The sequence below is a fragment of the Apium graveolens genome, chromosome 10, assembly GCF_009905375.1.
Source record: "Apium graveolens cultivar Ventura chromosome 10, ASM990537v1, whole genome shotgun sequence".
Taxonomy (NCBI): domain Eukaryota; kingdom Viridiplantae; phylum Streptophyta; class Magnoliopsida; order Apiales; family Apiaceae; genus Apium; species Apium graveolens.
Genome location: NC_133656.1, coordinates 232,737,093 through 232,760,954, shown reverse-complemented (window position 1 = coordinate 232,760,954; position 23,862 = coordinate 232,737,093). Strand labels below are relative to the sequence as shown.

At 36.8% G+C, this 23,862-nt stretch overlaps 3 protein-coding genes across 6 annotated transcripts; 1 reads left to right on the top strand and 2 right to left on the bottom strand.

The window, feature by feature from the left end:
* The first annotated feature begins 8,277 nt into the window (after positions 1-8,277).
* Positions 8,278-9,106, top strand: LOC141693813 (pectinesterase inhibitor 4-like). The gene has a single exon (XM_074498983.1). The coding sequence runs from the start codon at positions 8,337-8,339 to the stop codon at positions 8,934-8,936; it is 600 nt and encodes a 199-aa protein (XP_074355084.1). The 5' UTR covers positions 8,278-8,336; the 3' UTR covers positions 8,937-9,106.
* A 996-nt stretch (positions 9,107-10,102) lies between these two features.
* Positions 10,103-10,943, bottom strand: LOC141693865 (21 kDa protein-like). Its single transcript, XM_074499052.1, has one exon. The coding sequence runs from the start codon at positions 10,889-10,891 to the stop codon at positions 10,301-10,303; it is 591 nt and encodes a 196-aa protein (XP_074355153.1). The 5' UTR covers positions 10,892-10,943; the 3' UTR covers positions 10,103-10,300.
* A 670-nt stretch (positions 10,944-11,613) lies between these two features.
* LOC141693864 (uncharacterized) lies at positions 11,614-23,037 on the bottom strand. Of its 4 annotated transcripts, XM_074499050.1 has the most exons (15): positions 22,490-23,036; positions 21,274-21,407; positions 21,025-21,174; positions 20,816-20,927; positions 20,576-20,694; positions 20,388-20,482; positions 15,187-15,400; positions 14,980-15,069; positions 14,630-14,885; positions 14,413-14,525; positions 12,817-12,915; positions 12,697-12,744; positions 12,286-12,396; positions 12,122-12,212; positions 11,614-12,031 (listed from the first exon to the last, which is right to left on the bottom strand). In XM_074499050.1, exons 1-15 carry the CDS (start codon positions 22,764-22,766, stop codon positions 11,931-11,933), a joined length of 2,010 nt encoding a protein of 669 aa, XP_074355151.1. In that variant the 5' UTR covers positions 22,767-23,036; the 3' UTR covers positions 11,614-11,930. The 4 variants fall into 4 exon arrangements, 2 of the variants coding, with proteins under 2 accessions (XP_074355151.1, XP_074355150.1); XM_074499049.1 differs by having other exon boundaries at positions 20,388-20,694; XR_012563293.1 differs by lacking the exons at positions 11,614-12,031; positions 12,122-12,212; positions 12,286-12,396 and adding an exon at positions 13,499-13,584 and having other exon boundaries at positions 12,710-12,744; positions 20,388-20,694; positions 22,490-23,037.
* Between the last annotated feature and the right edge of the window lie 825 nt (positions 23,038-23,862).

Sequence of the window (23,862 nt, the reverse complement as noted above, 5' to 3'; positions counted from 1 at the left end):
GGTTTTCGGGTCACCTTCCTCGAGCAAATAGGTCATAAATTCAGGCCCATAGGATTTCTCCGTACGTTGTCTTTTGCTCCTTCTCATTACCCCCACATTCTCGTCCTCACTTTCTTCATTCTCATTATTTTCATTCAATAGACTCATGATCTCGTTTAGGCGTTGTAGGAGGTTCACTTCCTGGTTTACAAGGAAACGCCGTCTCAAAGAATGAGGCGAACCTAGATTCCATAATCGTATTCTTCTAAATGTCAGGAATCTTGGAATCATACACGAGAAACCGATATGCAGTGCTATGTGGTGAATATCCGATAAAGATACAATCTACAGTCTTTGGACCAATCTTCACCTTCTTAGGTGTAGGGATCAGTACCTTTGCCAGGAACCCCCACACTTTCAGGTGTTGGTAACTTGGTTTCTTTTTTTTCCACATTTAATAAGGACTTACATCTTTATTCTTACGCATGGTAATATTTAAAATATTATTTGCGCTTAAGATGGCTTCCCCCCACATCGACTGCGGAAATCCAGAGCTTAGCAAAATTACATTCATCATCTCTTTGAGAGTGCGATTCTTCCTCTCAGCCACTCCATTTGAATGAGGGGAGTATGGTGCAGTGACCTCATGGATTATAGCATGTTGTGAACAGAATTCCCCAAAGGGTTCAACATATTCACCTCCACGATCACTTCGTATCGTTTTGATTTTCTCAGATTATTGTGTCTCAACTTCTTTCTTATAGATTTTAAATTTATCTATAGCTTCATCTTTGCTTTTCAACAAATATACATAGCAGTATTTTGTACAGTCATCTATGAATGTAATAAAATACTTGTTTCCTCCTCTTGTTGGAGCGAATTTTAAATCACATATATCGCTATGTATTAGGTCTAACACTTTGGTGTTTCTTTCCACATGTGTAAATGATGATCTCATTATTTTTGCCTCAACACAAGTATGACACTTATGTTTTGAATCAATTATTAATTTTAGTATCTATTCTTTTACACTTAACCTTCGTAAAGTGTCATAATTAACATGTCCTAATCTAGCATGCAATAAATTAGGAGACTCAAGCAAGTAAGCAGAAGAATTCTTCATTTCATTATCGTCCTTAATAGACATAACATTGAGCTTAAAAATCCCATCAGTTACATAGCCCTTGCCTACAAATATACCACTCTTAGACAAAATAACTTTATCTGACTCAATTACAATACAAATATGTGCTTATTCAACAAAGAACCAGACACAAGGTTCTTGCGAATATCAGGAACATATAGTACATTCTTCAAAGTTAGATTTTTCCCAGAGGTCATCTTCAGAATCACCGTGCTTTCACCTTCAATGGTAGAAGTCGCTGAGTTCCCCATGTAAAACTTCTCACTAGCATCGGAAGCTTTGAGGCTAGAGAAAATCGCCTTGTTTGAGCAAACATGCCTTGTAGCACCAGTATCAATCCACCACTCACGCGGATTAGAGCCGACCAGGTTCACTTTAGAGACCGTAGCACAGAGGTCTATGTCACCCATCTCGTTGGAGATATGATCGACTATGTTTGCTTCTTTCTTCTTGTTGGCCTTTTTGGGCTTCCTGCAATCAGAAAACCTGTGACCCACTTTATCACAGTTGTAGCACTTCCCTTGAAATTTCGACTTCGAAATCCCTCCCTTGGGTGCCAGTTTTGCCCCTTTACCAGAAGTGGTCTTCTTGGGCTTGGAGCTTTCAACATGCTCCATCACGTTTTCCTTCTCAGTAGCAACATTTATTTTATTCTCAGATCTTATGTTGTCTTCTTAAATATGAAGTCTGAGAATCAGATCCTCCATGGTCATCTCCTTTCACTTGTGCTTAAGGTAGTTCTTGAACATTTTCCATGCAGGTGACAGCTTTTCAATCCCAGCAGTAACTTGAAAAGATTCACTAATGACCATTCCCTCAGCATGAATTTCATGAATGATCACCTGCAGTTCTTGTATCTGACTGACCACGGTCTTAGAATCTGTCATCTTATAGTCAAGAAACAACCAACAATCCACTTTTTTGCCCCATCGTCCTCGGTTTTATACTTATGGTCAAGTGACTCTCATAAGGCCTTAGTTGTTGGCTTCCAGCTATACACATTATACAACGAGTCAGCCAGGCAGTTCAGCACATAATTCCGACATATGTAGTCGAAGTGCTTCCAAGCATCCATAGCATACAAAGCATGCGCGTTGCTCTCGCCAGTGAGCAATGGCACCTCTTCCTTCAAGAAGTGATCCAGATGCAACGTGGTCAGATAAAAGTGCGTCTTTTGCTGCCAATATTTGAAGTTCGTTCCGTTGAACTTCTTGGGTTTATCAGCGTGTGCAACATGCACAGTTGGCATAACAGGTGCAAAAGGCACCGCAGGTGTGACAGATGGTACGTGCGCCTGTACTACAGGTGTATGTACACTAATAGGCACCACAGGTACAATCGGAGGAACGGATCCTACCGACATTTGTCCAAGAGGCACACTAAAATGTCCAATGACAGTGTGTCCCACAAGCACATGTCCTGAAGGCACATGTCCAACATGTGTCTGATCCCCATCAGATATTATGATCGGTGCGTTAGGGTTAGGCGCCTGCTGGTGAACCCCATCAGATCCAGCGATCTGTGCGTTGGGATCAGCCGTCGTGTTCATCGTATTATTCACAGTGTTATTGCCCATAGATCTGTTACTCAACAAAAACAGGAAAAAACAGATGTACTAGTCACAAATAATACATAATAATAGCTTTAAAAATGTTACCACAATATGCGATTAATACAAATAATATAAGTGCGTGTGTGCGAATAACAGAGTAATAAACTGTGAAAAATAAACAAAAGGATATGAATGAGACGTTCCCGAGTCCAGTCGTATAACTGTCTCCTTAAAACTATTACGGCTCTTACCATATGTGCGAGTCGTTAGCCTCCCAGGATAAAACGAGAAAACTGCGGTGTTGCGCATATAACGCCTTCGGTGAACTAGAACAGAGCAAGAAACTATCACCGAAACAGAGAGATCGTAGGGTTTGTGTTTAGGCGGCGGATGTGTTTTGTATATCGAATGAATACCTAACCCTAAGCCTAATGTGATATTATATAGGCTCGAGAAAACGTGTGCGCTACTCCACGCGTAATTAATTAAACCGCGTTAATTAATCAATCAAATTTATAATTGAATTTGATTATTATTACGTCAAATCAATTATAATAATCCGTAGTCAAAATGAATTAAAATTATTAAAGCCCTAGCTCAGTGGAAATTAAATTAGCAAAACTAGTCCGTGATTATTTGGGCCAATTTTCTGCTACTTTCATGTTCGCACGTCGCACACACGGGCAAGCTCGAAGGCTTCGCAAGCCTCTAATTATCCCTCGAAAGCCCATAATTTGCACCCCCTGCTCGCGCACGTAGGTGTTGAGCAATAAATAAATAACATATTTGAACACTACATAAGTGTTTTGCTATATAAAGCTATGTATGCTCCTTTACAAAATTAATGTGGGACTTTCTTTTCTTCTACAAATTTTCACTACTAAGAGACCAACTTTGGATGATCATATCTCATCCATCTCTTAGTCATTTTGAGTGATTCAAAGTGCCTCGGAAAGCTCTCTCGAAGGAGAACGCATTCCAAGTGTCACTCGTTGCGCACACGCAACATTCGTCTACTCAAAATATGGCTCAAATTGACTTGACAATGTGGTACTACAACCCACATTTTTCAACAATCCCCCACATGGATGATATTGACGTTTCAGTAGCACACACCAGATAGACAGAAACGGAGGTTGACTTGGTGATAGTTTCTTCGATCAGATATAGCATACGATAGGTAGAGAATGCTCCTTGAATCTTCGCTCGAATAAGCATACAGACTTTACTGGTAGACAGTAGACGTGTTTGTCCTTGAACTGTTCGACCGTTTGTGTAAACGATTATATACTTATCACTATATCCTTTCTGACTCGTTCAGTTCTCATGAGTATGTCTATTTTTTTCCATGGAACATCATCCTGGTTCTGCAGGAGTTTCTAAAGAATTGTGCCTCGCAATTCTCCTTTGAAGCGGCCCCATTTCTCTCCCACATAGGTGATCTTTATCTTATAGAGTAACCAGTATTTACTCAACGGAATTCCATGCGTTCACTCCTGAACTCCATGTATTCGCCAAAAAATCATTAAAAACTCAAAAGTTTAACCTCGTACCATACAGGTCTCACTATTTAACCTCGTACCATACGGGTCTCCCTATTTTCTCATCATAGGAACAGGTCAGGGCTTCCCCACTGTCGATTAAAGTTCACAAGAATCACATCAAGTGCAAAGACGGAATAACTTATTATATATGCGACAAAGGGTATAATCCAAACTTGCTAACGGGAGCTGTTGTCGGGGGACCAGGCCCGGACGATTATTTTGCAGATGATTGAAATAATCTTGGCCAGTCTGAGCCAGCTACTTATGTAAATGCACCTCTTGTAGGCCTGTTAGCTTAATTTAATGGAAATTAATTGATACACATACACATAGATGGCTAGCTTGATTCAAAGTTTGAAAGTATATGAGCAGAAGCTTAGTCATTCATGTAATGTTGTCATTGTTACACTGAAATTTACTTCAAATGTCATAATAACATGTTGAGTTTCAGAAGTTTGGATCAATTTATTTACAGGATAAAGATCTCAAGCCGGTACTAATATAAAACGGAGTTGATCCTCGTGGATTCACGTTGGTATTATTCTCAGAATGCTATTATTTTTCAAAAATCAGTCAAAGTCCAAATATCTATGTTGAGTTTGTCAATTTTTTACTACAGTTAAACCTCTTTTAAAAAATACATTGTGTAAATTATGTTTGGAACTGATAAAAAATATAACAAATTTAATATTTTATCGAGGTAAATAACTTAACTTCAACAACTTGTTAATTTTCTACATTTTACTAGTCTCGCTTCATTTAGAACATTAATTAGTGTACTTAATGGTGGATTCATGTCATGGCCTACGGTGCAACACAAATTAAATATTTTTTAGTAAAAAATCATAATAATAATAATAATAGGTATATTTTATATAGTACACCCACTAAAAGAATGCATTTGTTAGTAAATTTATCATAATTTAGATTATTATTTATTTTATTTATAGTTATATAATGATAAATCAAAGATAAAATGGTTCAAGTAATAAACTTAATTTTAGCACTTAAATGTAAAAAAAATAAAAAAAATGATGAAAAAGATTTGAAATTGGATCACCGACTCGTGATAGAACTCATTTAAGCACCCATGCCTCAAACGAAGAAATGTTCTGGATCCGCCGCTTGCTTAGTATCCAGATATCTTTCGGAAAGTTAATTTTAAGTTTTTTTTAATTTGAGGGATATGTATGACTTCTTTCATTACTAGAATTATTATTACTATTACTGTTATGCCCAAAATCTTGCATGGACTAGATTTAAAGCCCATAAATTGTTTGGGATTGAGTGTTATGGAATAATATAAGTTTTTGATGAGGTTCTTGGTTCAAAAGATCATAGTTTTGGAGGTACCTGCACCAAAGTGCAGGGATCTTGGTCTAACAGAAGCGAGGTTAAGCTGGTTGTTAGCATGTCTAAATGGTCATGGAAGGTGTTGGAATAAATCAAGAATAAGTAAGTCTTGGATGGACATATGAGGTGTTGGAAGCATCTGGATGGGTAAAAGGATGGTGAGGTGTTGATACAGGAGTATCAGCATACCTCAGTTGGCAGGAATAATTAACCTCGACTGGAAGTGGTAGTGTTAAATTAGGATTGTACCTCCTACAATAAAGGAAAACAACCTTTATCTTCATGGAATAGATTATTAATGGGATTCTATCACCATAAATCGTGATAAGCATAAATAATCATATGATAAACACATAAATTCATGGGAATCATGTCTCGATAATGAATTAAAGTAGGTCTCTAAATGTCCAGCCGCACCTGGACACTGAACCTCATTTGGAAACAGTTGCATTAACTGTGGGAGCTGGTTTTGGCGTATCATGTGGATTATTGGCGAAGGAATGGAGTCCAACCCTTGGGAAATACATTAAACTTGATCCCTATATATAGGGTATGTAGACAATTGGCAAAGGGGTTCGGGTGTTCACTTTTTGCATATCGGCACGTGTAACCATTGTGATTATTTTCCAAATATATTTGGCAGGATTCGAGAAGACATTTCTCAGTCATTTTGTTCCATACTTTGCTAACTCAGTTCGTTAATTATACAAAAATACAGTTTTATCTCTGTTGTTTAACCTCTGTTCAGCAGCTGTAGCAGCTTACAATTACATGAAAACCAAAAATAATTATGTTATTTAATTACCATAAATCCGAAATATTATAATCAATTTTCTCTCATAAAAATTCCCATAACTTTTTTTCACGAAGGGTTCAAGAAAAAGTAAAGAACTTTATTTCAGGCCCTCGGGTAAACTGAGGATACTGATTTTCAGATTAGCCCTGAGCAGCAGTAGAGTAGAATATACTATACATATAGAATAATCAATTAAAAAAAGAATAATCAATTAAAATATATTGATTGATATAATATTGACCCTCCCACAGGCCACAGCCACGCCACCAAGCCGGAAATAGCGCCTTGGGTGAAGCATCTTTAGTTGCAAATCTAATCCTCGAAGGTTGATGTGCATGCACTCCACTCTGGCTCATTTTTGTAGCGTAGGCCTGTATTATGCATGCATGTATGATTCTAACCAGAATTATATATCATTTAAAGCATTTTGAAGTTAATTGTTTCCTAAGCAGAGATTTAGAAACAAATTTAAATTCGAACTCGACTCGACTTCTAACAAGTTGAGCCGCTCATTTAACTTAAACAAACTGAAATCTATGATCGCACTCAATTTGTTTAATAAAGGTTCGAGTTGAGTTTATTCACGAGCTAATTGTGTTGGGTTTAAACGAGAACAGTGCTAGTAGGCTATAATCGCGAGCTCGTCAATTTAAAATATTAAATTAATTTTCAATTTATACATAAATAAAAATAAAAATAGTAATAATTTGATGTAAATTATAAATAAGGTGGAATTGAAACTCGAGTTTAGCCGCATTTTTGAGTTTCAAGCTAAAATTAGTCGAAAATAATATATAATCAACTCGACTCAGTTCTTTTAACTAAACGAATTCGAATAAATGCTCGTGTATCGAACCGGCTCGATGGAGTTCGTCCGGGGGGCTCTCTAAGTTACAAATCTGTTTCAGCATAATAGTGATAATTTCCAAACCTGTTGGTCTGGGAAATTTGGCCGGTTATACCGTTGATATATTGATAGTCCCGTTAATACATAAACACCGGAAAATGATCGAAAGTAAAAGACATACTGTAATTGACTTTGAGATCACAGATTACCTCGAGATTTGAAAGACCTGTACACATAGGTTAGCCATGTGGGCCTCTCTTATAGACCTCTCGGGACTTCTTCATCAAATGCGCATGATCTCCCTCAAACAATCAAATATTGGACCATGATTTAATAAACTACTGTAATTAACATCGTAGTTAACTCAAATTCAATTGACATTGGTGTTGTTTGCATGTGAATTGGATAATTATCGGTCTAATCCGTTACTAATGAAGTAGTAAGTGTATTTCTTCAATCTAAAGCTTACTCTAATGACCTTCCAACAATCCCATATATCAATATGGTATTGTATTCTTTTTAAAAAATTTGAAGAATCAAATTCAGAAATTCAAAATATATCAATCGATTATATTTAAAAGAACATGTGTGCATTCAAAATGATATAAAAATATGTGGATAGACTATATTTAAATGAAAGCATGCATTAAAAATTCAAAACAATATCATGATATTATTTCATAATCCCACGCCATCAATAACGCATCATTTGATTACGCGGTGACTAATTTAATAACTATAATATCATCATATATTTTTTTATTTATATTTAAAATAAACAAATCATTCTGAATGTCAGTGTCCATCCATGCATCCACGTCCCAAAAAATTTAACAAATGACGTGGCTGACACATGGCTGATTTTAATTCGTGGACGCATATAAATACACGCGGGGTTTCATATTATTATTAGGAAGGTTCTCAAATATTCATATAACACATCAAATTTGAAGAATTTTTTTATAATAAAAATTTGGGATATCTAGCATTTTCCCTATATATAACATGAACATTACACGTAGTAATGCATCTCATCTCATCACTTCTCATCGATCTGCTTAATTCTCCAACTCCACACAAACAAATTTCTCATTTTCATTCCCAAAACAAAAACAAGAGACATGGAACTAAACACATGCACAAACCACATTGGTCTCAAATTCATTGTCACACTTATATTCGTATCTTGCATTCTCAAACCAACTCCAACTTCAGCTACAAATGTTCCGAAAACCTACCAAACTTTCATCAAAACTTCATGCAACACCACAACCTATCCTTCACTCTGCTACAAATCTTTATCACCTTACGCCTCCTCCATCAACACCAATTACATCAAGCTTTGCTCCGCGGCCCTCACCGTCACCATCAAGGCAGCCAAGAAGACGTCGGCTTTGGTAACAAATCTAGCGCAACAGAAGGGCCTGACAAAACCCGAGGCCGCAGCAATTAAGGATTGCATTGAGAATATTGAAGATACTGTCGATGAGCTTCAACAAACGCTCGAGGCAATGGCTAATCTTGAGGGTTCTGACAGAGCATTTCAGATATCAAATGCAAAGACATGGACTAGTGCTGCTATAACTAATGAGGATACTTGCATGGATGGATTTTCGGGTCGGAAAGTGAGTTCTAGTGTCAAGAACAGGGTTAAGAAGAGCATTTTGGCTGTTACTAAACTTAATAGTAACGCTTTATCCCTCATTAACCGTATATACTGATAAATGTCAACGTTAGTTCTCTCTGCATCATTTTGTTCCTAGCTAATTTTGGCCTTAATTGTTCAAATACTTTGGTATCATGATAGCCTATCACGCATGGCTATCCGAAAATGATATCAAAGGGGGCCAAATTGCACCTGTAACATTTCAAATTTTTCAGTGAAGCTATGTTTCAGTACATCAAAATCTTCATTTTGGATTAGATATTAGTCAAAAGCCTTTTTATTACTATTAAGAAGGGGATGTTTGGATGATGAGATTTCAACCCGGTTAACGAGGATGAGAATGATTTTCTAATACATTTTTGTATTGAAACTCATTTGCAGAGTTGAAATTTCATGATCCAAATGACCACTTAAACGTTCGGGGAGAACAAAGGCTTAAAATGTGTGAGTATCAAAACCATGATCCATTCAAATTAAACTATTGCTTGCCAGAAAAAAAAATAATAATCAAAAGGTTAATATCTACGCTATAAACTAATAAATTTCGAGAAATCGAGTGGATTTCACGCAGCAACTGAATATAATTTAACACTCTAAAAACATGACTTGTATGTAGATACATGGCGGAGATCTTGTTAATTAAGATGCTTAATTGAATCTGAGATCATGATGTGAACTACTGATATACAGCTGCTAGGAATCAAAAGCATGTGTAGAGAACTTCAACTAATAAATCAATCATAGATTAATTTGCTGTTCAAGTAAAACTTGATTTCATCATTCTCTACCAGGATTTCCGGTGATAATGGGCGATCTTGATAGATAGATAGCACACTGTCATATCCTAATTTAAACCCAAAAAAAAACTGTAGTAAATAAGAAATTCAAATGCTCAAACAGAGAGGTAAATTTAGAGTGGTAATATATATGCCAGTGCCAGATTATTTAACTCAAACCTGATTTCACTTCCTAAATCGAGCACTGATATCATATTAAATAACCAACTTATCTAAAACTTTCAGGTAGTAGAGGAAGATCACAACATGATCTTATACTCTTCGACATTTTGAATATAAGATATGTGGTGTGTATATACGTTAGGGCCACGGAAACTTCGGGAGTTATCCTGGATTGGGATATATCAGTTTTGAAATATAAATGCCAGAAAGCGAAGGGGCCAGACTTGCTTGCTGAAGATGTATATTGAACCTCATCTCCAGCTAAACTTCAAACAGGATACTTTCTTATTAGACAGAGACACATTTTATTCAAGTAATCATACAAGTTTACAACATCTTATCTTCCATACGTAAAACAGAAAGGAAAAAGCAAGAGGAAGGAATAAAGCTTTTAAAGCATTCTCTAGCCTCTATGTGAAATTTAAACACTCCATATACATATGCTACTTGAATCATGCTTTTATTGGTTATGCTTTGCAGCAAAACTGTTGATCAATGCCAGAGCATTACTGGTATAATGCGCAACGCTAGTAATTTGTGCTCTAACCGATTCCTTTATTTTACCACTCGTAGCTGGATCCGAAAATCCATCCATACAAGTAGTATCATCTGTAAGGGCAGCACTGATCCATGTCTCTACATTGCTCATGTGCCACGTGAACTCCTCACCCGTGGCCTGACCTAAACTCTTCATTTCCGTATAGGAATTGTTAACCCGATCCAAGCTATCTTCAACCTCATCCGCACAATCCTTAATAGCTGCTTGCTGTTTAGCTAGAAGGCCCTTGAACTTGGTGAGCCGATGCATGAAAGTCTGAGTTAATTTGGTCTGGTTCAGGCTCACCTCCAATGCGATCACTGCCATTTGATGTGGACTATTTTGAATGGTTGTGGCGTGGAGGGAGAGCGATCTAATGCACAGGTCGGGATACATTGTAGCCTTGCACGAAGACACGATGAAGTTTTGGTTAGCTATTGTAGCTGAGGAGCCTGCCGGAGAATGGAGGGCAAGGAGAAGAAAGAAGGAGATGAGGAAGTATGATTTTGTCATGTCGGCAGCAGTGAAGAATGAAAGATGGAGGTTCAAGAACAGACATTTTATACATATACAGTTTCAAAAGATTAGAAGCATATCACATGTTAGAGGGGCCACACCTATGGCAAAAGCTTTATTCTGAGAGAGACGTGCATTGTATGATTTGGTACAAAACAAAACCACCTATATAAGATTTATGAATGCACCAGTCTCGCCACAATTTCATTCTGGGCACCTTACAGTGTGCCAGTGCCAGTGCCTGTGCCAGTGCAGTAGATAAAATCATTAATTTCTACTGAAATTTGAAACCACTATAACTAATTGGTATAGTTGATCAGTATAAAAATGTTTAAATTTCAAATACCTCAATACCCCTTTCTGGATTTCTGTAAGTTCTTCATATGATTTGGTTTAGTGTTTTATATGTATTGTTTCCATCGTTCTGTTCCATTCGTACAGATATAAGCTAAAGCTGAGTCTCAAATGCTCAGTTCTACTTGCTAAACATTTATCTCATTCCTCTGAAGTACCAATCAAATGGAGACAAGTGTTCGAAAACGCAAAACATGTTGTCATGAAACAAGCTGAACCAGGTGTTTAGCGCGAGAGGCACATGCCAACTGTACTAGTACCATTAGTCACTAACAGTTTCCTTGGCAACTACCAAAACCACAGCTAAATCAACATTTAAACATTAATATTAAATGAATTAACAAACTAACTTGACGGCAGCAAAAGCAAGAATAAAAAATTCATTTCCATTTCTTAAATCATATACCACATAACATCCTACAACTACTACTCATGTCTAGTGTAGACATACAAACCAACTCATGATTAACAAAACAGTTAAAACTTGCTCTTCGCTTCACGGGTGGTTTTAACTGTAACATCTCTATTTACATTTGTTCCATGACCCCTACCATATATTGCTCGACAATATAATTACAAATATTTATCAACCATCATGTGAGACGACACTTCTACAGGCTGAAACCGACTCCCAAGATTAGAGATATATTTAACAGTATTTACCTGTCCCTCTTTATTTCAATTACCTTGCACTTGAAAGATAGCTATCATGTTCAATATTAACAACCCATTCTCGGATGATAAAATTAACCTTTTCTGGTATTTCATCATGTGGGCAGTGTCCTGTAACGACGACAAATAATTGTTACATATCCATACTGGAATAAAGTTGATATGAGGGTAACCAAAAGAGTACTAATTCTTAGTAATTACCAGCATCAATTTCTTTGGTTGTTATTCCTCTGCAGTGTTCTGTAAGCATAGCTAAAAATGATTTGGAGTCCGAGATTGGATCATTCATTCCCTGTTCAAATTAAACTTAATTACACGCACATCTTAAAGACACGCCAATGTGATCTTGTATAAAGAGATCTCACCTGTATTACAAGGACTCTGTTCTCCAGTCCTTTTACAAGATAGTTCAAAGGAATAGAGAGATCAAAGCTGAAGATGCTTTCTAGGACCCTGACCACACCAGGGTCGTATGACTTTAGTGTTTGTCAAGGCTAAACACACTTTACATGATAAGCAAGTACTGACCATATGTAATTTACTCAATTATCCAACAGCTAAAGGCCTGCTCGAAACCCTCAATTTAGGAAGGCCGGGGCTTTAAAATTTTAGGCTCGGGAACCATAATACTTCAATTCATGGGAGATGGCAAACGATAAGTGAAGTGTTGGTAATGTTATTCATAAACAATACTATATTTTTATGCAAAATAGCAACTGAACCAGAAAGAGGTTTCTAAAGTTTAATATAGAACTATTACTGCAACATGAGGATACAGCGGTAGTCATTTCGTTGATAAGCCAATCATCAGCACGATCCGGATTCTGCACATCATAATGTCATAAAAACAACATGATATAAAATAAGTAGCTTAACAAAATTGTTAGCGTACTTACATTTGGGTAGCATTTCTTTACTATACTTCGGATACTTGACCTCAAGTAAAGCAGGAGGACTCTAGCACCCAACCGTGCAGGCCCGGAAATCCGTCTTTCCTAATATATTTATATATAGAGCAACCATTATGTATATTTATAGTCAAAGGACATCTCCCTATACAGATAAGGACAAGTGGATATGAAGCTCTCAGTCTCAAAATACACCCGGACTGAATCTTCGTATTTAAACCAGAAATGACTTTATAAAACATAAAATTTTAGTATATTACACAAAAACCCCAATCTCAGTGGGAAGTCACATTATCAATGCGCCACTGCAACACCGCCTGACGCCTTTAACCTCATTAAGACGGGAGAAATTATGTATAACTGATTACTTTTGTACAAGGAGAGCGGGGATCCAACTATGCACAGGTTACTGTGGACGCACTAATCTTGTATAAAAAAATTTGATTAAATATATTTAGTCAGAAAGGCATAAGCTTGAATCATATAAAATAATAATAAACTTCCACTGCTCCAGAAAATCCATAAACAATATACTAATTTTTTTAAAAGGCCTTATATTCTTCAGTTTTACCTTTTACTACGTTTTATTAAGTTGAATCATGTGATATAGCTTCCCATGTATCAAAACATAAACAGGGGCAAGATACAAAACATTGCAAATTTACCGTACCTAAATTTTAATCATAATTAACCACCCAGCTCTGGCTCTTGTCTCCCTCATTGGCTAATATGATGTGAACGTCCATAAATTGACTTCTAAGAGGAAAATAAACTAGATAATTGACAAATATAAAAAGATTAAAAAAAACAAGACAAAAGAAAGAATGGGTGTGCTAAAATTTCGAACCAAAAATGTCAGATGACCATCTCAGCCCAAAACCTTAAGGTGTTCAATTATTACTATAACAGTCTCACCCCCAAGGGTGAGACTACTAGGGGTACTATCTCACCAAGGAGCAAAAACCACAATCTCACCAAGGAGCAAAAACCACAATCTCACCAAGGAGCAACAAATTATGCTGTCCATATTATATTTAAGTATAAGAGGGGTACCAGGGTATGAAGGCAAACTCAACACTTTCGGTATCACCTGAGCTCGACCCTGTTAGATGACCATCTCTCTCAAAAGTTAAGGTGTCGGGATAAGCCACTAAAGGATCATGATATCATCAACACAAAATATCAAATTGTCTATTCCTGTACATTACATGATAATGAGAAGTAGATGCTTGTAGAAATATCATTAAGCTTAATTTTGCATTAGTTTTCAGAATGGGAGACCACACGCTTAAGGAATTTATATTTTAAAAATTTCTCGGGAAATTAGAGGTGCAGAAGATTTTTCATTTATATTCACTTGGTAAACCTTTTACTGTTAAGTATTTTGCAATCTCCACTCATGCACAGGTGCGACATACCAAATAAAAAACCGAAAAGCACAAAATCCAGGATATATCAAGACAACACGGCAATTTCTAACACCAACAAAACATATGGACGGATACCATACCAGTGATTACGAAAACAATTTGCAAAGTTGATAAATGGGATATAAAGCTATTGGAAAATGGAAATTTATCTTACTCTGGAAGAAGTCGCAGAAGAATATCCAGGAATGACAAAGCCAGCACTGTTTAGAAGAATTAAGGACTTAACTAATGCAGGCCATAGACCAGCTACAATAGCAACGAAATAGCCTGTGAAATAATATTGACTTTTCAGGTGATTAAAAAATTCATAAAAAGATCGACAACCACACCCAATTGAACATTAGGATGTACAAAAAATAAGCTGCACATACCCCCAAGTGAGTTTCCAGCAAGATGCACTTGTTCCCCAACAACTTCAATTATAAAGTCTCTTACCAACTCGGCCCACATTAGTTCAGTGTATACAACATTTGGTTTTTCTGATCTGCCAAATCCTAGAAGGGTCATTGCCCACACCCGGTTCATGTCGCTAGCTATACTATTTATATTGTCACGGTAATGCTCCCAAAAAGCACCAAAACCATGCACAAGAAGAATTGCAGGACCTTCACGACCGGATACGGTATACTGTAACGACAATTTTAATTTTAACTCAAAATAATAAGAAGCATACAACCAGATTCATATAGGACAATAAACAAATTAATTTAAACTTGCTTGCCTGTATTAGATAGCCATTCCATCTCCAGATTCTAGTATTGTTATTTCCTTTGTTAATTATTCTGCTTCTTAAAGCCATGAGCCAATACCACTGAGGCAAACACCAGACAGAAATTTGAATATTTTAAGTAAATATATTAAACTTAAAGCTCAACATGCCATATCAAATCAAAGGTAATAGTAAAGCGCCAACATGTAGAAGGACTACCTCCTTTGAACAAACACTGTCAACTGCTGCTGCAACAGTAGCGGCCGAGTAGCCAAAGGGTGAGAGAAATCCAGCATTTCGTTCTTTCTCGTATTTGATAGTTTCAAAATAGACTCTCCGTCTGGAAATGATTCCAAGACTAAGGGCAGACCCAAAAAGAGCATCAAATGAAGCCCCTTCCCGAATTTCAGCTCTACGCAACTTTTCATGTACTCTGCAGTTTTAAGGTTTTTGAAGGTGTCAGGATATTTTAAAACATAAATAGTACAATATAACAAAGAGTAAAGACGATATGAAGCATACAATCTTACTTCTTAAGCAATTACATGGCAAATTGACGGTAAATAGCACCAGATTCTTACTAAGCCAAGGAAGTGTGGGCCATGTACCAATTTACTGGCAGCCAAGCAACTAAATGACTAAATCACATGTATACCATAGTACTGCAGATTTCATACAAGCTCTAAAATAATGCATTGAAGAAGACAATGTTAAATGGACATTTCTGGCAATTTTGTCAAAGATAAAAAATCGGTTCTTTGGTTCATTCCTTTCTAAAAAACAAATAAATACAGACCAACTTATATTTAAATTTACATATAGAGAGATGTTTGTTTGTTTTCTTGGTAATATTCAATTCAACTTTTCAAAACTACCACACCCACTCCTCGAATGAGACTTGAACTTTCGACCTACTGTTACAAAGAGAAGATTGGTTTATACATAAGAGTCCTGTTCCCTGACAATCATGTGTCAGGGAACTGTTAACCAACACATCACTTCCTGGCCGTTGGATGAACAATCCAACGACCAGGATTTTAAAAAAAAAATCCCGTGTCCACGTAAAATAACCACGGAACGCTGCCTTTCCGCGTAAAATAAGTGCGGAACGTCTTTCCCTTCCGCGGTTCCGCGGTTAATAATAGCGGAAGGACTGTACTTGCAGTTTATAACCCTAAAACGATCTCACTAATTACATTTGGTAAGCTCAATTTCTTGCTTTTTTCTTGTTGTAATTATGGATAAGATGTTTTCTGGGTTTGAAGTTAGAAAAACTTTGAAAAAAAGTGATAATGTTGTAAATAGTGAGGTTGTTGATGTTAGTTGTTTACGTAATGATAATATAGATTATGTTAACCTTGTTCATGATTGTGATGAAGATATTTTTTTTAGTGAACATAGATTTGAAAATGAAGATTTGCATGAAAATAGTGAATTTATACATAATAGTAGTGAGACTAGGGATAAGAGTGTTGTTGGGGAAGAAGATATTGTAATTTCTTTCTTGAGTCAAAATTTCCCTAATTTGGTAGTCGCCGAAAATGTAATAGGGCCTACGCTTTGAAAAATGGGTTTACAATTAAGATCCAAAATACACATGCGTGTGGACAAAACAATATATGCTCGTACTTATGTTTGTAATTTAGCGGGAGAAAACCGCGATAAAGAACCCAAGTACGTAAGTTGAAGCCTCGTGAGGGTGCCACCCGGGACCAAGTACGCATTGATCACGTCAGGGGTTGGGTGTCCAACCTACGCGGTGACGATACGTAGGTGGTATCGTGCACGCCTCCAAGAGCAGTGGTATCGTCATCACGTAGGTGGGACACCCAACCCTTGACGTGATCAATGCGTACTTGGCACCCTCACGAGGCTTCAACTTACGTATGTCTTCGATCCTATCATATTTCACAATTTTACCGCCATCCCATTCGGATAGTCTCCATGGGCCATCGAGGGACTCCTTACCCAAGTTCAAATAGGGGAGAAAGTAAGGCGGCACATTGCTCCACATTCTTACAAACTTGCAAGGAAGGGTTAACCAATGGTAGACTTCGGCCCAAACCCTTGAACGGTATGCCTCTTCTTCGAGAGAGTGCAACTCCGGGTCTTCTTCCTCCACTTGGGGAGGTCCTTCGTTAAACCGTGCTAGTTCCTCGCTCCATTCACGAGCGATTACATCCAACTCGCTAAATGTTGGTGACATACAATCCTCGAATTCGGAGTCTAAGTCCGAGAATGTGTTGCTAACGTGAGACACCGACTCGTCATCCGAAGTATTGGTCATTTCACCTACATATAACAAGAAGAAATGCATTTAGCAACATGAGGTAGAACTACTAAAATCAATATAATTGTAAAGCACGACAAAACAATATATAAGAGAGTGTTATATAAAATTTGAATTACAATTGGTCACTTTGACTTTTTCTCAATTTTTCCATTTTCACTAAACATTTTCTAGCATCATGTCCCTCAATGTTGCAATGTCCGCATTTCCTTTTTTTTCCTTGCAAGTTCCTCAACGGGACTTTTAATTCGGTGCTCTTTCTTGCGCCCTTTGGTTTTGGAAACAACGGGGTCAAGAATAGTTTCATGCAACTTCTCTCCACTTTCTTGAGTAATTTTGGTATCAAATTCACTTCCAACACCTTCCACCCCATGAACGGCCATTTTCTCAATAATTTCGGTCTCTCGATTAATAACTCTCACGGTATACTCATAGCGTTTCTTCGATGTCATGCAACTATGACTAAACCTCATACTAGGCAAAGTCATGTGATTAAATCTTTCCGTTGGAGTCAAATCATGGGATGGGGCATCATCTCCAGGCATGTGATATGGCGACACACCATCAACTCTATTGGCATCCCTAGTCCACCTCCGTTTCACAAAATGTTCCGGTAATTCGGCTACACACCTCTTTGTCAACACGACAATAATATGACGACACGGCATTCCCGAATGCTTAAACATTGTACATATACAAGAACCCCGAAATGACAACTTGTTGAAGGTAACAAGATAAGTTGTTCTCTTAGACTCAACCATTAATGGTCAATAACATTTGTAGTACGTATCCTCCGCATCTTCTAAGGAACGATCTCCATCCTTCTCCATAAAGTATTTTGCGGCATCAACCAATTGGTCTTGAAATTTTTTGAACATCTCTTTGGTATAAATGGAAGCGGCATGGTGCTCCAAGGCGGTCTTCATTCGCATGCAACGAATTTTGTGACGTGTATTATAATCCTCTTCTTTCTCACGCATAAATTGTCTATCTAAAGCTTTTTGTGCACCCTCAACAAACTCTTTCAACCCCGTGCAAGACCCTATATAAGCATCAAAAAAGGCATTCATTCCTTCGCTTCTCGATGTTGTTTTTTGACCCGCGGAAAAATTGTTATGTGTATAAGCATCGATCCACTTATGCTTCAAATTATATAAGCCTTGCAACCATGTATTATCCTCTAACTTGTATTTCAAGATCAATGTTTTCCACCTATCCTCAAAAATTTCTTCGGTCAACGAGTGATATATGCAATTGTTGAAGTGACCTTTAAATTCTTCCTTTGCATAGTAGGTTGAGAGTTTCTCCGGAAATTTGTTACTAATGTGTCACGAGCACAACAAATGTGTCGTGTTTGGTAGTTGAGATTGAATTGCCCCCGCCATAGCTTGATCTTGATCGGTGATAATAGCCAAAGGTGCTTTTTCTTCAACGGCCTCTAACCAAGTACCCAAAATCCACTCAAATGTAGTCTTCAATTCATCACGCATTAGTGCAAATCCAAAGAGAACCGATTGATAGTGATGATTCACCCCAGTGAAAGGCACAAACGGCATAGCATGCCTATTTGTTTGATATGTTGTATCGAATGCAACCACATCGCCAAAATTTTTGTAGGCCAACAACGACCGGGGGTCGACCCATAAAGGACACTTCAATCTTCCTTCTTCATCAATTAGAGTCCGAATAAAAAAAATTCCTCCACTTTCCTCTTCTAACCGATGTAATAAATCCAATCCCGCTTGAGCATCATTCACACCCAAATTATCTTTTCTAAAATCACGCACGACATTTCTCAAGTGTTGGGCATGAAACCCTACTTGCTCCTCTCCTCAATGCATTTTTCCAAATATATTCATTTGTTGTCTAGGCACAATACCCGAAACATGGAAACTCTTAATTAAATTCTTTTGGGCGGCGGTTACATGGCGCTACCTTTTAATCAAACTCATCTTAGAAGGCGACACAACATCGTGATTGTGATTTAACTCCAACGATGTTATCTCCCAATGCCTTGTATTTCGCCTATTAATCACATAAATCCTAAATTTACATCTACTTCTAGGAAGTTTATCTCTACGCCTTTTCTTCTTCTCACTATCGACACTTCCTATCAAAACTTCTTCATCCTCTACGGGTTCTTTATCGCGGTTTTCTCCCGCTAAATTACAAACATAAGTACGGGCATATATTGTTTTATCCACACGCCTGTGTATTTTTGATCTTAATTGCAAACACATTTTTCAAAGCGTAGGCCTTATACATTTTCGGCGGCTACCAAATTAGGGAAATTTTGACTCAAGAAAGGAATTACAATATTTTCTTCCCCAACAACACTCTTATCCCTAGTCTCACTACTATCATGCATAAACTCACTTTTTTCATGCAAATCTTCATTTTCAAATCTATGTTCACTAACAAAAATATCTTCATCACAATCATCAACAAGGTTAACATAATCTACATTATCATTACGTAAGCAACTACCACTAACATCAACAACCTCACTATTTACAACATTATCACTTTTTTCCAAAGCTTTTCTACTTTCAAACCTAGAAAACATCTTATCCATAATTACAACAAGAAAAAAGCAAGAAATTGAGCTTACCAAATGTAATTAGTGAGTAAGGATGAACAAAACCAATAATTCCCCCAAATTTGCTCTCCAATTTGACAAAAGTTGCACAAAAAGGAAAGTGTGATCGTTTTAGGGTTATAAACTGCAAGTACAGTCCTTCCGCTATTATTAACCGCGGAAGGGAAAGACGTTCCGCGGTTATTTTACGCGGAAAGGCAGCGTTCCGCAGTTATTTTACACGGACAGGGGAATTATTTTTTTTAAATCCTGGTCGTTGGATTGTTCATCCAACGGCCAGGAAGTGATGTGTTGGTTAACGGTTCCCTGACACATGATTGTCAGGGAACAGGACCCTATACATAATACCTGCAATTATAACACACAAGTTCTAGGGAACATAATTAAAATCTTCCCTCAGACAACTAATATGTTGAACATGGATTAATGAGGATTAAGCATTTGATGTAATACCTTTATGAATTCATGTAGTAGGTGAGAAAATTGAATGAGTTCACAAAAAAAAGTAATTTCAGTTTATTAGGCACATACTCTTGCCAGTCATCTCGCATAGTACCCTCCAAGTATCTCAAATATGCAGCCAATGCATTTAACACTTCACCAGTTCCACCTCCTACTGAACTCCCCTGCGTTACAAATACAGAGTTTCCTCGTTTCTTGCGATTATCTGGCTTGTAAGGATTACTCAAAGAACCTTCAATCTGATTATTTGGAAGAACCTGAGTTTTCCTTAATATATCTTCAGCTGAATTTTTCTTGATCAACATCAATTTATCTTTTGGTTCATTCACGAGCTCATTCCTAAAACTTTCCAAGTCTTCTATTGTCGGAAATGTACCTGATCCATAAAGCACTTATCACTGTCTTATGTTTAAATCACCATCATATGTAGAAAGTAAACGAAACTTACATTTTAAACAGAAATTTACTGGAAGACTGCATATACCTTATGAACTTACCCCAGCATATATTCATCTTATCAACAGGAAATTTGGGGGGCGAGAGAGGAGAAAGTACTGACAACTTTAATTTTTTGAAGTCCTGGTGTGATACTGGCAGATCCCCTACATTCTACAGATATAAAAGAATATAAATCCAAACTTTATAAATCCAATATGGCTATTTAAAGGTTTATAACTTATAAGCGAACAAAGTTAAAGCATATAACCTTCATATCATAAAAAGGAGCAGACCATGTTAAAAAATTTGGGCTACCCTCTTTAACAGACAATGCTGCTAGGTTTCCTTTAACAGTCTCCATCAATCTCGCCAAGTCATATTCTACCTCCTCTTCTGCGAATATATGGGTAGCCTTGACCTGTTCCAATCTTCTAACAAAGTGAGTTGATGAGTGCTTGAAGCTCCTTAAATTCCTTGACTATTAGTATCACACAAAACAAACCTAAAGTTTAACAACCTCTTTTACAAGTTCTCCTATGACATTTTCAGCACTCCCAATCCTTATCATCAGATCAGATCCCTGATCCCTCAATGACTTTTTTAAGTCCTTCACAGCAAAGACTAGCAGTTGAAACATTTCTTCAGAATACACTGTAGTAGTAAAGAAAATAATCAAGATTGGATTTTACAAGAAAAGGCACCAGGTCATACATTTTAATACATGAGGCTAGAACACAAAAGGCACCAGTGCTCAACCTAATTTTTTTAATAAACACAGCAGTCAGAGAAATAATCCTTAAATGACCCAAGTGGAAAGTGATCGCCAACTTCATGGTTCAAACATTAAAATAGCTTAGACAGGTGACTATGGTTATCCTTGGATAATGTCAAAATTTAGGAAATGGAACTATGGTTATCCTACCTCGTGTGTACATCATGGTTCAAACATTAAACTAGCTTAGAGAGGTGACTGGTTATCCTTGGATAATTAGGAAAAAAATCTTTGTACACAAGAACCAGTCCAGCAAAACTCAAGGACTATGTTCTGAAAAAAGGTCGACGATAATAAACAGTAAGCTGCCTCAGGCTCTAAGAATGAGTATTTTACAGCTAAAGCTAATTCACTAAATTGTACTCCCTCTGTCTTTTTCATTTCTTTACACTTTCCTTTTTTGGATGTCCCAATTATTTCTTTACATTTCAAAACTTACCAAAAATAGTCGATGGGTCCCCTTATTTCCCCACTTTTTCTTCCTTTCCACACTACTTTTACCCCACTATCTCTCTTTTATACACTAAAAATCAATGGGTCCCGCCACTTTACCCACTTTTCTTTCTCTTTTTCACTACTTTATACATATTTCTTAATCTCCATGTCCAATCCTTTTGATTTGTGACGGAGGGAGTAATATAGTAAATACAGATTCCAAAACAAGCATTCATCAAATTAATATCCTCAGCCAGCTACTTGCCAATACTACAAGTTAAACAATTCCTACTACACTTGCACACATAGACACTCACAAAAGTCATATACTTGTACCCTCGTGTTATATAGTGCCTCAGGTCCGACATATAGGCTGTTTAATTATTTTGCTAACAAGTAATTTAACCATATAGTTCAAACTTCAAGGGGAATACAGTTTCGCAAATTTTTAAAAATGCAGAACAATTGTTCAAATACATACAATACAAAAAAAAATATAAATGGAAGGAAAGAATGAGGAGTTTACAAGAAAGAATGCGGTGATCAAAGACATAAACCGGAATTAAGTTGCGAAAACGAGAAGCAGACATAAGGCCAGGATGATCGTCAACACGGAGATCTTGCTTGTACCACACAACTGCTGTACCGTCTTTATCAACATTAGCTTGAGTGTTTGCGTAATTAACCGAACAGGAAACTGAAATTGAGGTCCGTACATTTGAACAAGAAAATGGGAGTGCTGGGGTTTTAAGGAAAGAAAGGGAATGGTTGTTGAAAGATAGTGAAAGCAAAGGTGTTGCCATTACGAAAGCACTAAACGAACAGACTCGAGCCGAGTTAAGTTCGAGTTATTAGCAGAGGATAGATTGATTTTTTTTTAGATTTTTAATTAAGTTTAGGTTAGGGGGCGGAGTGTTTAAAGTTGTGGCGGAGGAGTGGTGGGAGGTGGGAGGAGAGCAATGGACCACGACAGCTGAAAGCTGACTCCTTTGTCTCACTCCCACTCTGGTTAGTTTGGTTTGGTCTGGTTTGAGTTACAATCTACGAATCCTTTGTCTACTTCTGATTCTTGTCGAGTGGTGCCCCTCAATTTGGGCGTAAATGGGTTCAACTTCGGAGGTGGTAAAATCACGCCACACCCAAAATTCGACACGAATTCAATTTATAAAAATATAAATTAGGGTTGGAATTTTTAACTTTCGAGTAAGATTTGAGTTAGAGTAAAAATTTATCTGAAATGATGTATAATTTGGTTATACGGTTATCCTCTAATTTTAGTTATTAAAAAAAATAAATAAATATTGTTATATATTCTCTAAACTACTAGATTTACAGTACTTATAATACTAAATTATGATCACAACTTATCATATTATTAAAAATTAAATAGATATTGTTATATATTCGTTAAACAACTAAATTATTAAACTACTAGAAATAATTTATTTATTCTACTAAACACACCACATGTTATCCAATTATTTTTATTATAAATTTATAATTATTATATATTTATATAAATATTTTATAATTATAATATGAAGAAGTAAATAAATTTTTTAAATAATAACGGAAACTCGTGCATCGCACGTGATTTAAACTAGTTATATTAAAAACGAAATAATGAAAGTTTGGTTGATAGTACGTTTGTTCATCGTAATTATATATAAATTAATATTGACAATAGTATTAGAAAAAACAGCCAAAATAACCAATTTAAGGTCTGCGCGGGCCCAATATACTCATATTCTAGAGGCCTGCCTTTGTCACCCACCACATACGCTTTTGTGTACGGCGTACATCAAAAAAAAATAGAACCTACCAACGCAAAACTAGGGGTGAGCAACGGATCCGAACCGAACAGGAACCGAAAAAACCGAGAAGTGAAATATGAATATT